Genomic DNA, 10,879 nt, shown 5'->3' on the forward strand with positions numbered 1-10,879 from the left:
TGGATATATGCACTACGGGCGTTCATTGTGTTCTCTAAAATATGGGTTTGCGTGTACATATATAATTCATCTGATGATATACACCTCTTCAGATCTCTCACTTTCCATTCTACTTTTCTCCCGCACTTCCGTCCCTCTCCATCTCCCCATCAGATACTCAATGATACTCTGCATCCGAACCACACACGAGTAAAACGGAATAGACAACATGAAAATCCAGCGCAATCTCTCCAGGAGATATCCCATGCGTTACTCTCCCATTCTCGCAAAGAGGGACTCGAGCATGTCTCTGAGCCCTTCAGCATCGCAAGTGTTCGACAAATCCCAGCCCAGGAAACGCCTCGCTAAAGCATCCTAGATTTAAGCAACGATTACCATCAGCCTTCCAATTCCCCTGGAAAGAGATGATCGTACCGCTTCAGCCAGAGTCTCTGTCTCTTCAGCCGACAATGTGGCACAAGCAGCGATCAGGTTTTCGCCGCGAGCAGAGAGAGCTGCGAGCTCATTCGCCCGGTCAACTATCGTTTGACTTATCCCGTTCATTGCTGCGCAACTGCTTGAATAAGTATCTTAAGGTAGAATGATCATCGAGAGAGGCACATACATCGTCCCGAAACTTTTGTTGCTACGACCTGGACGGAAACTGTACTCATGAATCAGATATCATGGAGCTTTAAACTGACCTCAGTTTCACTCAGGACCATACTTATAGAGATAGGTGATCTGGTCTTCCACTTGGCGAGACTCTCCAGAGATGCGAACTTCCATATGTCCCAGCTGGAGTCTGGGCCTTGGCTGAAGGAATCCATTCTCGAATATCTCGTGAAAATGCGTTGCCGCGATGACCTTTGGTGCGTCCTCGAGGTTCAGCAAATGCTCGAGTATCCCGCAAGCCAGGCCGATGCCATCTGCGAGTCGCAGTTAAGTTCTGACAGAGTTCTGGAGGTAATGGAGAGACAAACCACTTTCGTTGGTTCCCTTGCCAAATTCATCGATTAGAAGTAAGCTTCTTCCGGTTACCTGCTTCAGGTCAAAGGAGATTTGTTGTAGATCATTCATGAATGTACTTTGGATCTGGTGCTAGTCAGCAGCCCGTAACAGCTTATCTTCGCTGTTAGGTCACTAAACCATACCTTTGACACGCTGTCTTGGGAGTTCATTTTCACCAAAATCTTGTCAGTCACTCCGATTTCTGCCTTCTCTGCTGGAACAAAGCTGCTACAATCAGTTCACTGTCACATCGGATGATCATAGCGCATACCTTCCGACTTGTGCCAGATATATGTTCAGAGCAACCTGTCTCTCAGTTGAAGCCTCGGATACGTGTTCGTTGGAGATTCATACCTGTTTCATATATACGCTTTTTCCAGAGTAATTGGGACCGGTGAGAATAAGCATACTCGGACCATGGGGGTTCTCCAGCATTTCTAATTCATCCTCGTGTGAGGCTGGACTTCCGGTCTCAAAACTGCCCCCTACCAAGAACGTATCATTTGGAACGTATGATGGTACTGTCAATTCCTGAAGTATGTGCCTTGGATATGTCAACGAATTAGAATAATACATTACCAGAATTTTCTCACCTGCCACCTTTGATTCTGATGATATTCTCCTCCACCATCCTGGGACGAACCATATTATAGCAATTCGCTGCCTGGGCCATAGCAAGGAGACTGAAAGCATGAGTTTAAATCATCAACATGCATGCCAAAGCATTACCTGTCAATCTGGCCACACATATCTGACGCTTGCACGAGCACATCCTCATATTGTAGAACCTTCTGCGCAAGATCATAGACAATCTCAATTTCCTTTTCTTGAGAAGCATGAAGGTTAGCTCGTCGTCGCAATAAGGGAGATTCTTCGTAGAGTACCGCAAATCAGCCCATATATGTCACCCAAGCTCTGGTCCATCTCCCTCATCCTGAAATCCTTAAAGTATGCTCGATTCTCAGTAACAAACATAAGTTCCCAATCATCAGCAGTGCCGCTGTAAGCCGCTTCACCCCTATCATTGAGTGGGACTGCAATATTGAACCCGAGCTGGGGGAAGTATATCACGTTCACGTCGATATCGAGGCTTTCAGGGATCGTCCCTGCTATCTCTATCGCAACTTCTTTCAAGAGATCGTTTAGACCATCATATGTGTCCTTCATCCGGTCAAGCTCTCGGTCGAGTCCTGGCTTCACGACAGTTCTGCCTTGGTCTTCCGAGCAATCGATGTCGACCTGGCGACAAAATTAGCTGGAGCGTCCCCCAAACCCCGAGTGGATTATACAATTTCCTGAATCATCCTTCCTACTCGATACAGTTGAGATGCTTCAAATATACGGAGAGCCTGGATACTCATTAGTGTGCTTGTAGCATTTCCATAAACGGCCATACCTGGGTACGCAAATTTAGCGTATCTGCACCGAATGTCTCCTTCAACGCGTCATGAATATCAATACCAAAGAAGGCAAACTGAGCGATATTAGCCAGGCGTGTACAAATTACGTGTAAGCACTAGGTTGACGTACAGCAAGTAGTGTAGCCCAAACTGTTGTCTTGAAACCAGTGATCTTAGCACTTCCCGTACTGATGCCCTTTCGAAGGTTGATTATCACGGGCCGAAGATTTTTGATATGCTTCAAACTCTTCACAATTTTATTTAAGGCATTGTAGTTATCCTGCCTCAGGTAGACACTGATGAAGTCATGACGCTCGCGGATGACATTCATTTCGACGCTTGGGCGAAGGAACATCTGTCTAAGCCGGTTTCTCCCCTGCGGAGTATGTGCGAAGCGCTGAAACAAGCCATATACGGAGAGGCCTTCTTTTGAGGCGGGTGACTTTCTTCCGGGCCCTTGATTGAGCATACTAGGGTGTGACTCGGACTCTGTGATTTGTAGGGAAAGTAAAGTGCTTCTATTGATGAACCTAGAACACTGTCAGAAAGCCATGTCACAGTGAATTGCCAGGACTTACATGGTTCCCTTGAGGCTGAACATCTCGACAGAGCGGACCTGATATGCTCCAGCAGACCCAAGCGTAGTGATCGAGTCAGTAGTTCTTCGCCTTTGGAGGTATGCGAGGACAGCCCCGGCACAGCCCATGGTGACAGTGTTCTCCATATCGATGGAGCTTGCCATGTGCAGAAGTCTTCCCTCCTGAAGTGTGAAACCCAAGCTCTCCGCATCCAGTTGCTCAGGGTCAATCAATCCACTGTGAGGGACCAAGAACTTAATCCGTTGTTCATGAGCTGACGCAACCTCCAGAGACGCCAATTTAGTCGTAGCATTGGAATGGCTAAATTCTTGTGACGGGCGAATATCCAGTTGATAAGGCAGGTAAAGATAAGTGCCTACAGAACTACCAATTAGCGATATGTAAACGCAAGCAGCACCAAAATTTGGATACCATCTTGTTCGGAGATTTGTGGTGTATTTAAGTAGTCAACGCGAGCTGAGGTAAGGAGCACAGTGGGCTTCGTCTGTTCGATCACTAGGCTGTTGTCAGTGCTTTCTTCAGGGTCAAATGGGAGTATAATGTCCAACGGCTATCAATTGCATCATTACTCGATGATCGTATATCTCCTAAAAGGCAAAGTCTTTCTTCCTGAGCCGAGTAGTAAGCGCAACCGATGGTACCTGATTCTCGAGTATCGATTGCGACAATGACCTGCTCGAGATCGTCGTCAGACGATCTTTCCAACGAGCTGTTACGGACCCTGCGATCAGTTTCATTGTTTGAAGGAAGCGGCTCTAATGCAGAAGATCTTTGCGAATTGGAGCCGGAATTGTGGGAAATATTCGGTCTCTGGCGCAAGGGCACCGATTCGTCCGTACGGCTGTTCCTCGAATTGCGAGAATGTGGTGTAATGTATGATTGATATGCTGTGCGTCTTCTCTTCATTTGAGACGACATACTGGATGAGAATTCCTTGAGGTAGCAGACGCTGATGAGATTATTGGTCGAGTTGGCGTTGGACTGCCTCTCGACTCGATGGATACCTATTGTTATTTAGTCTTAAGCCTCAGGCTTCCAGGTTCACACTGTTTTGAATGCTACAGTTCTGGATCAGAAGAGATTTTATTTGCTCAGCAATTGTCTTCGTCCATGTTACTTCTTTAATGTACACAAGAAGAAATGCTATAATACATGTCAAAAAATCATAAACTCCCCCTAGCCAGGTGGCAATCTTGAACCAGCCAAGAACCAAGTAAAATGCACACAGATGATACACCAACACCGACAACCGAACAACATACTCCTTTACATTAAACAGATCATGACTTCTCCTCTTTTGCGCCGTCTGCTGCGACTTCAAGCGCGGTCTTGTCCGCGTTGAACGAGACGATGGCAGTTTGCCCCGAGGTCAGTTCACCACGAATGATCTTATCAGCGAGCCTGTTACCAATCTCCTTGGCAATCAAGCGATTGAGAGGCCGAGCACCATACTTGGGATCATATCCCTTTTCGCAAAGCCAATTTTTGATCTCGTTGTCGACTTGCAGGACAATGCGGCGGTCATCAAGCCTTGCCTGGAGTTCCTTGATTCGGATATCAACAATATCCCGCAACGCCTCTCGGGAAAGTCTTTTGAAGACGATGAATTCATCAATACGGTTGAGGAACTCCGGAGGATAGGCACCCTGCACTACTTCCATAACGGCCTTTTTGATGTCAGGGGAGAGTTCTGCATCGCCGTAATCCTTGAAGGAATGTAATGGGTCCGCACCAACAAGGATGTCGGCACCGAGGTTCGAAGTTAAGACAATGAGAGTATTCCTGAAATCGACTTTGTGGCCTTGGGAATCTGTTAAGAAGCCTTCGTCTAGAACCTGCAACAGCAAGGCGGAGATGTCGCGATGAGCCTTTTCGAATTCGTCAAATAGCAGGACTGCGTACGGTTTCCGTCTTACGGCCTCCGTGAGCTGTCCAGCATCGTCGTAACCGACGTATCCGGCAGGTGACCCGATAAGACGGCTGATTGTGTGCTTCTCCTGGAATTCGCTCATATCGAATCTCAAGACAGCAGTCTCAGTTGAGAACAAAAACTCTGCCATCTTCTTGCAGAGTTCTGTCTTTCCGACACCGGTAGGGCCCAAGAACATGAACGATGCCAACGGACGGTTCTGACCACTCAGACCCGCTCTCTGCATGCGCACAGCATTGGCGACGGCTGCGAGAGCTTCGTCCTGTCCACGAACCGACTGTCTAAGCATATCCTCCATGTGAATGAGTTTCTCCACCTCTCCAGCCATGAGCTTGTTGACAGGAATGCCAGTTGTCCGAGACACGACGTTCGCAATGTCATCCGGGGTCACAGAGTCGTGAATCAATGTCGTCTCCCCCGCCACCGCCTCCTCGCCCTCTTTGGGCAATTTCGCCTCGAGGCTTGGAATTGTCGAATATCTCAACTCTCCAGCCTTCGCAAAATTACCCTCCCTCTGTGCTTGGTCGAGCTCGAACCGAGCACGTTCAAGCTCTTCTTTAGTGCGCTTGAGGGACTCGATTTCTGCCTTCTCCTTCTCCCAAACCTCAGTAAGTTTCGCAGATTCTTCTTGTTTGGCCTTCAAGTCCTCCTGCAGCTTTTCGCGTCGCTCACGACTACTAATGTCAGTCTCCTTGCGGAGAGATTCAAGCTCGATCTGAATAGTAGTAATTTGGCGATCCAATTCTCTGATCACATCGGGCTTTGATTCTTGCTGTAGTCGGAGGGCCGAGGCTGCCTCGTCAACGAGATCGATAGCCTTGTCGGGAAGGAACCGGTCGGTGATGTAGCGGTTGCTGTACGTTGCTGCGGCGACTAGGGCTGCGTCGGTAATCCGCACACCGTGGTGTACTTCGTACTTGTTCTTGATACCACGCAAGATGGAGATTGTAGCGGCGACTGACGGCTCGCCAACTTGGATGGGTTGGAATCGTCGTGCCAGAGCGACATCTTTCTCGATCAATCTGTACTCGTTCAGGGTGGTGGCACCACAGCACTGCAGTTCACCTCTGGACAGTGCTGGCTTGAGAAGGTTACTAGCATCAATGCTGCCCTCAGCCTTGCCTAGCCCAAGCAAGGTATGAAGTTCGTCGATGAAGAGAATCACGCCACCTTGCGCGTCCTCAACTTCCTTGAGAACAGATTTCAAACGTTCTTCAAAGTCACCCCGGAATTTTGCACCAGCAATGAGCGAGCCAAGATCAAGGGCAATGACACGCTTGTCCTTGATGCTTTCTGGAACATCTCCCTGCACGATTCGTTGAGCCAATCCTTCCAGAATCGCAGTTTTGCCAGTACCGGCCGCTCCGATGAGGACAGGATTGTTCTTCGTTCTTCTCGATAATACTTGGATGGTGCGGTGGATTTCCGAATCTCTTCCAATAACCGGGTCGAGTTTCCCTTTCTTGGCCTTTTCCGTGAGATCGACACCATATTGTTCCAATGCGGACTTCTCTGGCTCGCCGCCGAGATTCATTCGATGCGTACCACCCGGGGGATGCGGTCGTCCATTAGCATAGTGGCGAATTAAAGATACTGACTGCAGGGCAGCAGTGAGGGAAGCTCTAGGTAGAAGAGACTGTGTTTGTGGGAGACAACGTAATGTCTGGGAAGGACGGAATATACGGTTCGATGATAGAGCTGGCGTTCGAAGAAGCCGAGCTCGAGCGAGCTGCCTCGACGCCATAGCGTTAGTAGGTTGTGTAGCTGATTTCAATTTTCGATCGTAGGTTTCAGTATGGTAGAAGGTTAAAAATCGAACGCTAGAAGTACGAGTCTATGACTTCCTATATACCCCAACGGTTTTAAGGTGATCCAAGCATCATGATGCTTCTCGAAAGCTCCACCTTTGTGAGCGCTGTGAGTGGCGGGAGCTCTCCAGCTGAACCGACCAAGCTCCGTCACCTCCCAGATCACGTGCGGCCCCATCGAGGGGCTTTTTTCGCACCTAACCCGCTTTCGCCCAGGACCCTCCTTGGGAGAAAAAAAACTTCTTCTACTGGACACCTCACCCCTCTCCTATTTATTACTTCTTCTTTCCCCTCTTCTTTTCTAACCACACACATATTTTTCATTTCTCTATATCATATCACAATGGGTTTCACCGACTTCGTCTCTGAGGCTGGCCTCACCCGTATGTCTTCTTTTTATTCTATTGCCTCTGGTCAGTAGCTAATGGTGCCCCTCAGTTGCCAACAACTACTTGGCTAGCAGGAGCTACATCGTTGGGTAAGACTCGCATTTTCGGGATTCCCTCATCGAATTGTTTCCTCCCACGCACAAGATTCACCTCGATTGCATGATGAAAACAAATTGGTCCGTGTTTAGGAGGCGGCTTAAGACCCCGCTGGATGACTACACAACAATTGCGAGAAATCGCGTTTCTGATTATGAGGAAAAATCTGCGTGCTACTCGAAGACGAATACAACTCGTGCTCGAAGAAGCAATACCTAGATTATTCATTGGCTAACATGTCATGATAGCGATGCTCCTTCTCAGGCCGATGTTGTGACCTTCAAGGCCTTCTCTGGCGCTCCTGACGCTGAGAAGTACCCTCACGTTGCTCGCTGGTACAAGCACATTGCTTCTTACGAGCCTGAGTTCTCCAGCCTCCCCGGTGATGCCTCCAAGGCCTACACTGCCTATGGCCCCGAGACCACCGAGCTGCCCACCAACCCCAAGGACAAGCCCGCTGCTGAGGAGGACGACGATATGGACCTCTTCGGCAGTGACGAGGAAGAAGAGGACCCTGAAGTCGTTGCCGCTCGCGAGGCTCGCCTTGCTGAGTACAAGAAGAAGAAGGAGGGCAAGGTTAAGCCTGCTGCCAAGTCCATTGTGACTCTCGAGGTTAAGCCTTGGGGTATGTTTGACCGCTCATAGTCACCCTTTCTGGAACGTTACTAATTGCTCTCGTTTAGATGACGAGACCAACCTCGATGAGCTCCTCGAGAACGTCAAGGCCATTGAGATGGACGGTCTTGTCTGGGGTGCCTACAAGTGGGTTCCCGTTGGTTTCGGTATCAAGAAGCTCCAGATCAACCTTGTCGTTGAGGACGAGAAGGTCTCTCTTGATGAGCTTCAGCAGCAGATTGAGGAGGATGAAGACCACGTCCAGTCCACCGATGTTGTAAGTTTCAACTTTTGATCTGACGGCGAGGCAATGGATGCTGACATTATACTACAGGCCGCCATGCAGAAGCTGTAATTGAAATGCCCGTTATGAAGACCAACGGTGTGATGATGGAATATTTATGCGACTTGTAGTGTCATGAAACAACTAGAAGTCGACTGGAGCAGTCTCCAGTCGTTTTGATGAAAATCAAACCCAATGCACAAAATACCCACATTCAGTTTGTCTCCCATTCTTATTGTAGCATAGCGTCTTGCCAGTAAATATGAATAGGGGAAAAATAGGATTGGTGCCTGATCTTGGACTTGAAGCTGGGTGGTTGTCGTTACTTGTCAGTTGTTGTTAGCCCAGCCATTCCAATATTGAGCTCCCACTGTGCCTTTTGCATAGACCCAAGCTGCCAATTATTCAGAAAAATTAATCTCTTGCTGAGCTAGCTTCTTATCTTGAGCTTTTTTTTGGAGCCCAGACATGTCGAGGGCCCTTCTTATCATATGAAAATGCCCTCAAACCCTGAGACCGCAAACTCCCTTTCAACGCCGCCGTATAAATGTTGAACTGTTTCTCTCATCTTTCATACGCCGAACATGAACTACTCTCCCCCCACTATCTCAGAGAAAGAGATATTTTATCTGTGAATATCATGTTCTTCCAGTCCTCGAGGGTCTAATCTTTGTGGGCAATGCAAAATAGTAACTGTTCCTGGTTCATCTCATCAGTAAGGCCTGGTTTAGTCATTTATTTAATATACTGAAGCCATTCTGCTTCAGGAGGCATAAAACAGAAGAATGATAGGAGATACCAGCCTCAAATGTCAGAATTTCAATAGATTTCTCACGCCCATTTCAATCTCTATCAACTGGTTCAAGAACGGCTTGCTCAGTAGTTTCAGTGATCGCTTTTGGACGGCCTGAACGCTTGCCATCTTCCACATATTCTGGTAGAATACGTGGATCAACCTCTGGATTGTAGCCTCGCTCCCTCGCTTTTTTAACCCAGTATTGGATGACTTGACGAGATAGACCAAGGCATGCCCCAACCACTTTGATGTCAACACCAAGGGATACCATTGTCAAAGCTTGGACGCGTATGGTAATCGGATGAGGCATCTTAGGCTTGTGTTCAGGCGGTTTCGAACGTAGGAGGTAGGCAGGCAGGCAGATATGGTGAATTGTAGGAGAAAGTTGCATCGAACTCATCTTGAATCAATGAGATCGAAAGGGGCTCTGGATTGCTTTTCTTCAAAATGAATGATAGATCGAGTCACTAGAAGCTACGGAGGAGTGTTGATACTGATAGATCTCCCTACTAATTTCGCTGGTACTACTACCTTGTATGATTGGTCTTGCCAAGCCTAGGTACCTACCAGCGGCAAAAAACTCGAGCCGTAGGGAGTGCGTATCATGGTCCTCCGGTCACCCGTACGAGCAAGTGCGCAATTGGTCGATAACATCGTAGCTCGGCATACGGAAGCTGTCTAATCCACTGAGAGCTGCAAATCTACACAACAACCATTTGCATTTCATCTTTCACCCGGATTTCTCGACTGCAGTGATAGGGCGCCGACCTATCCATACATCCCGACCTCGTCGCGAGAAACCCGCCAAACCGGCCACTATGGGCTTCACATCGCGAATAATCACACTCTTTGGGCTCGTTCTGCTCGCACATGCGTATGCCGCATCTCTCAACCCAACAACTACTCCAAAAGACTAACCAACTGAATTTCAATCTGCAGAGGCTACTCCGCCCACGAACACACGGTCCTATACAGTAACGTGCGCGTTTCATCAGCCTCCACCGCGCTTCCCCATGATATCGTCATCGAGGCCTTGGTCTCCCTCGTCATCGTCTCCGCGGGACTCGTCCTAGGCGCAGAGAAACTCAAGCCGATTAGCTGGAGCGAATGGGCCGGGGAGATTGAGAGGGAAGGTGGCGGTAGGAATCCTTATCTGCGGCTGGAGGAGCGATACAGTTTCTGGGATATTAGGGTGAGTTGACTTTCCCGTTTGGTGTCAGTTTTGAGCTCGGCTGATTCGGTACTAGGCGAAGCGGAAGGAATTCGCCGAATGGGTTCGGGGGAATGATGCCTTGGAGGAAGCGAAATAAGGAGAATCAATGTCTTTGAGATGAGGTTATATGGTTGTATATTGATAGATCTGCTGAATTTCAATGGATGAGGACATCTGCCTGCAGCATCATGGATTCTTTCTGCGCTACTCTTATAATTTGCGGACAAACTCGACGATCAGGTCCTGATATTTCCAGGATATGCTTCAGAAGGCATTTCGAGAATTGGTCATGCACTACGGCTTTGACGATCATCCGCAAGCATGGGATGCTACGAAAACCATCTCAACGATGAGCTGAAGTGAGGTACAGGTCGTGTATACACGAAAATACACTCCATGACCTGCCTCGGACCATACAGTAGGCGAACACTTCGCTCATGGAGCCACGATTGAAGGGCTGCTGAACCACTCACCTATGCACCTAATGTCGACTAGTCTATGTGTATTTTGTCTGGCGCAAGCGACAGTTGTCAGTCATCCGAGAATGCCTCCCATACTAGGAAGAGGGATGAGATTACTGCGCTTTCCGTCGAGTTTGCAAGGCACGTCCCATCTAGTAAATTCACTACTGCTGAAATTCAGAACTATCTTTTATAGCATAGGGAGAACCCTGCAGGAGCAGTTGCAGGAGTAAGTGAGTGATAGAGAACAGTCAAGGAACCAGCTAGTGCAGCAAGTTGACCAAATAGTGATTACACCT

General features: G+C 48.3%; 3 protein-coding genes across 3 annotated transcripts; 1 reads left to right on the plus strand and 2 right to left on the minus strand.

Annotated features, from left to right (window-relative positions):
* Positions 1-249: 249 nt before the first annotated feature.
* Positions 250-3,114, minus strand: CDV56_102847 (MutS family protein MSH5; the record flags this gene model as incomplete). Its single annotated transcript, XM_026756466.1, has 15 exons — positions 250-354; positions 415-553; positions 605-643; positions 707-908; positions 963-1,074; positions 1,134-1,215; positions 1,262-1,296; positions 1,345-1,534; positions 1,584-1,673; positions 1,720-1,816; positions 1,875-2,229; positions 2,304-2,339; positions 2,387-2,464; positions 2,521-2,920; positions 2,969-3,114. The coding sequence occupies 15 exons, from the start codon at positions 3,112-3,114 to the stop codon at positions 250-252; spliced, it is 2,106 nt and encodes a 701-aa protein (XP_026610472.1).
* A 1,155-nt stretch (positions 3,115-4,269) lies between these two features.
* hsp78 (chaperone ATPase HSP78) lies at positions 4,270-6,663 on the minus strand (the record flags this gene model as incomplete). The annotated part of the gene is made up of 1 exon (XM_026756935.1): positions 4,270-6,663. The coding sequence occupies one exon, from the start codon at positions 6,661-6,663 to the stop codon at positions 4,270-4,272; it is 2,394 nt and encodes a 797-aa protein (XP_026610473.1).
* A 407-nt stretch (positions 6,664-7,070) lies between these two features.
* On the plus strand, positions 7,071-10,216 carry CDV56_103614 (translation elongation factor 1 subunit beta; the record flags this gene model as incomplete). The annotated part of the gene is made up of 7 exons (XM_026757233.1): positions 7,071-7,110; positions 7,166-7,205; positions 7,461-7,837; positions 7,896-8,104; positions 8,162-8,178; positions 9,846-10,098; positions 10,154-10,216. The coding sequence occupies 7 exons, from the start codon at positions 7,071-7,073 to the stop codon at positions 10,214-10,216; spliced, it is 999 nt and encodes a 332-aa protein (XP_026610474.1).
* Positions 10,217-10,879: the final 663 nt, after the last annotated feature.

The sequence above is a fragment of the Aspergillus thermomutatus genome, assembly GCF_002237265.1.
Source record: "Aspergillus thermomutatus strain HMR AF 39 chromosome Unknown NODE_311, whole genome shotgun sequence".
NCBI classification, from domain to species: Eukaryota; Fungi; Ascomycota; class Eurotiomycetes; order Eurotiales; family Aspergillaceae; genus Aspergillus; species Aspergillus thermomutatus.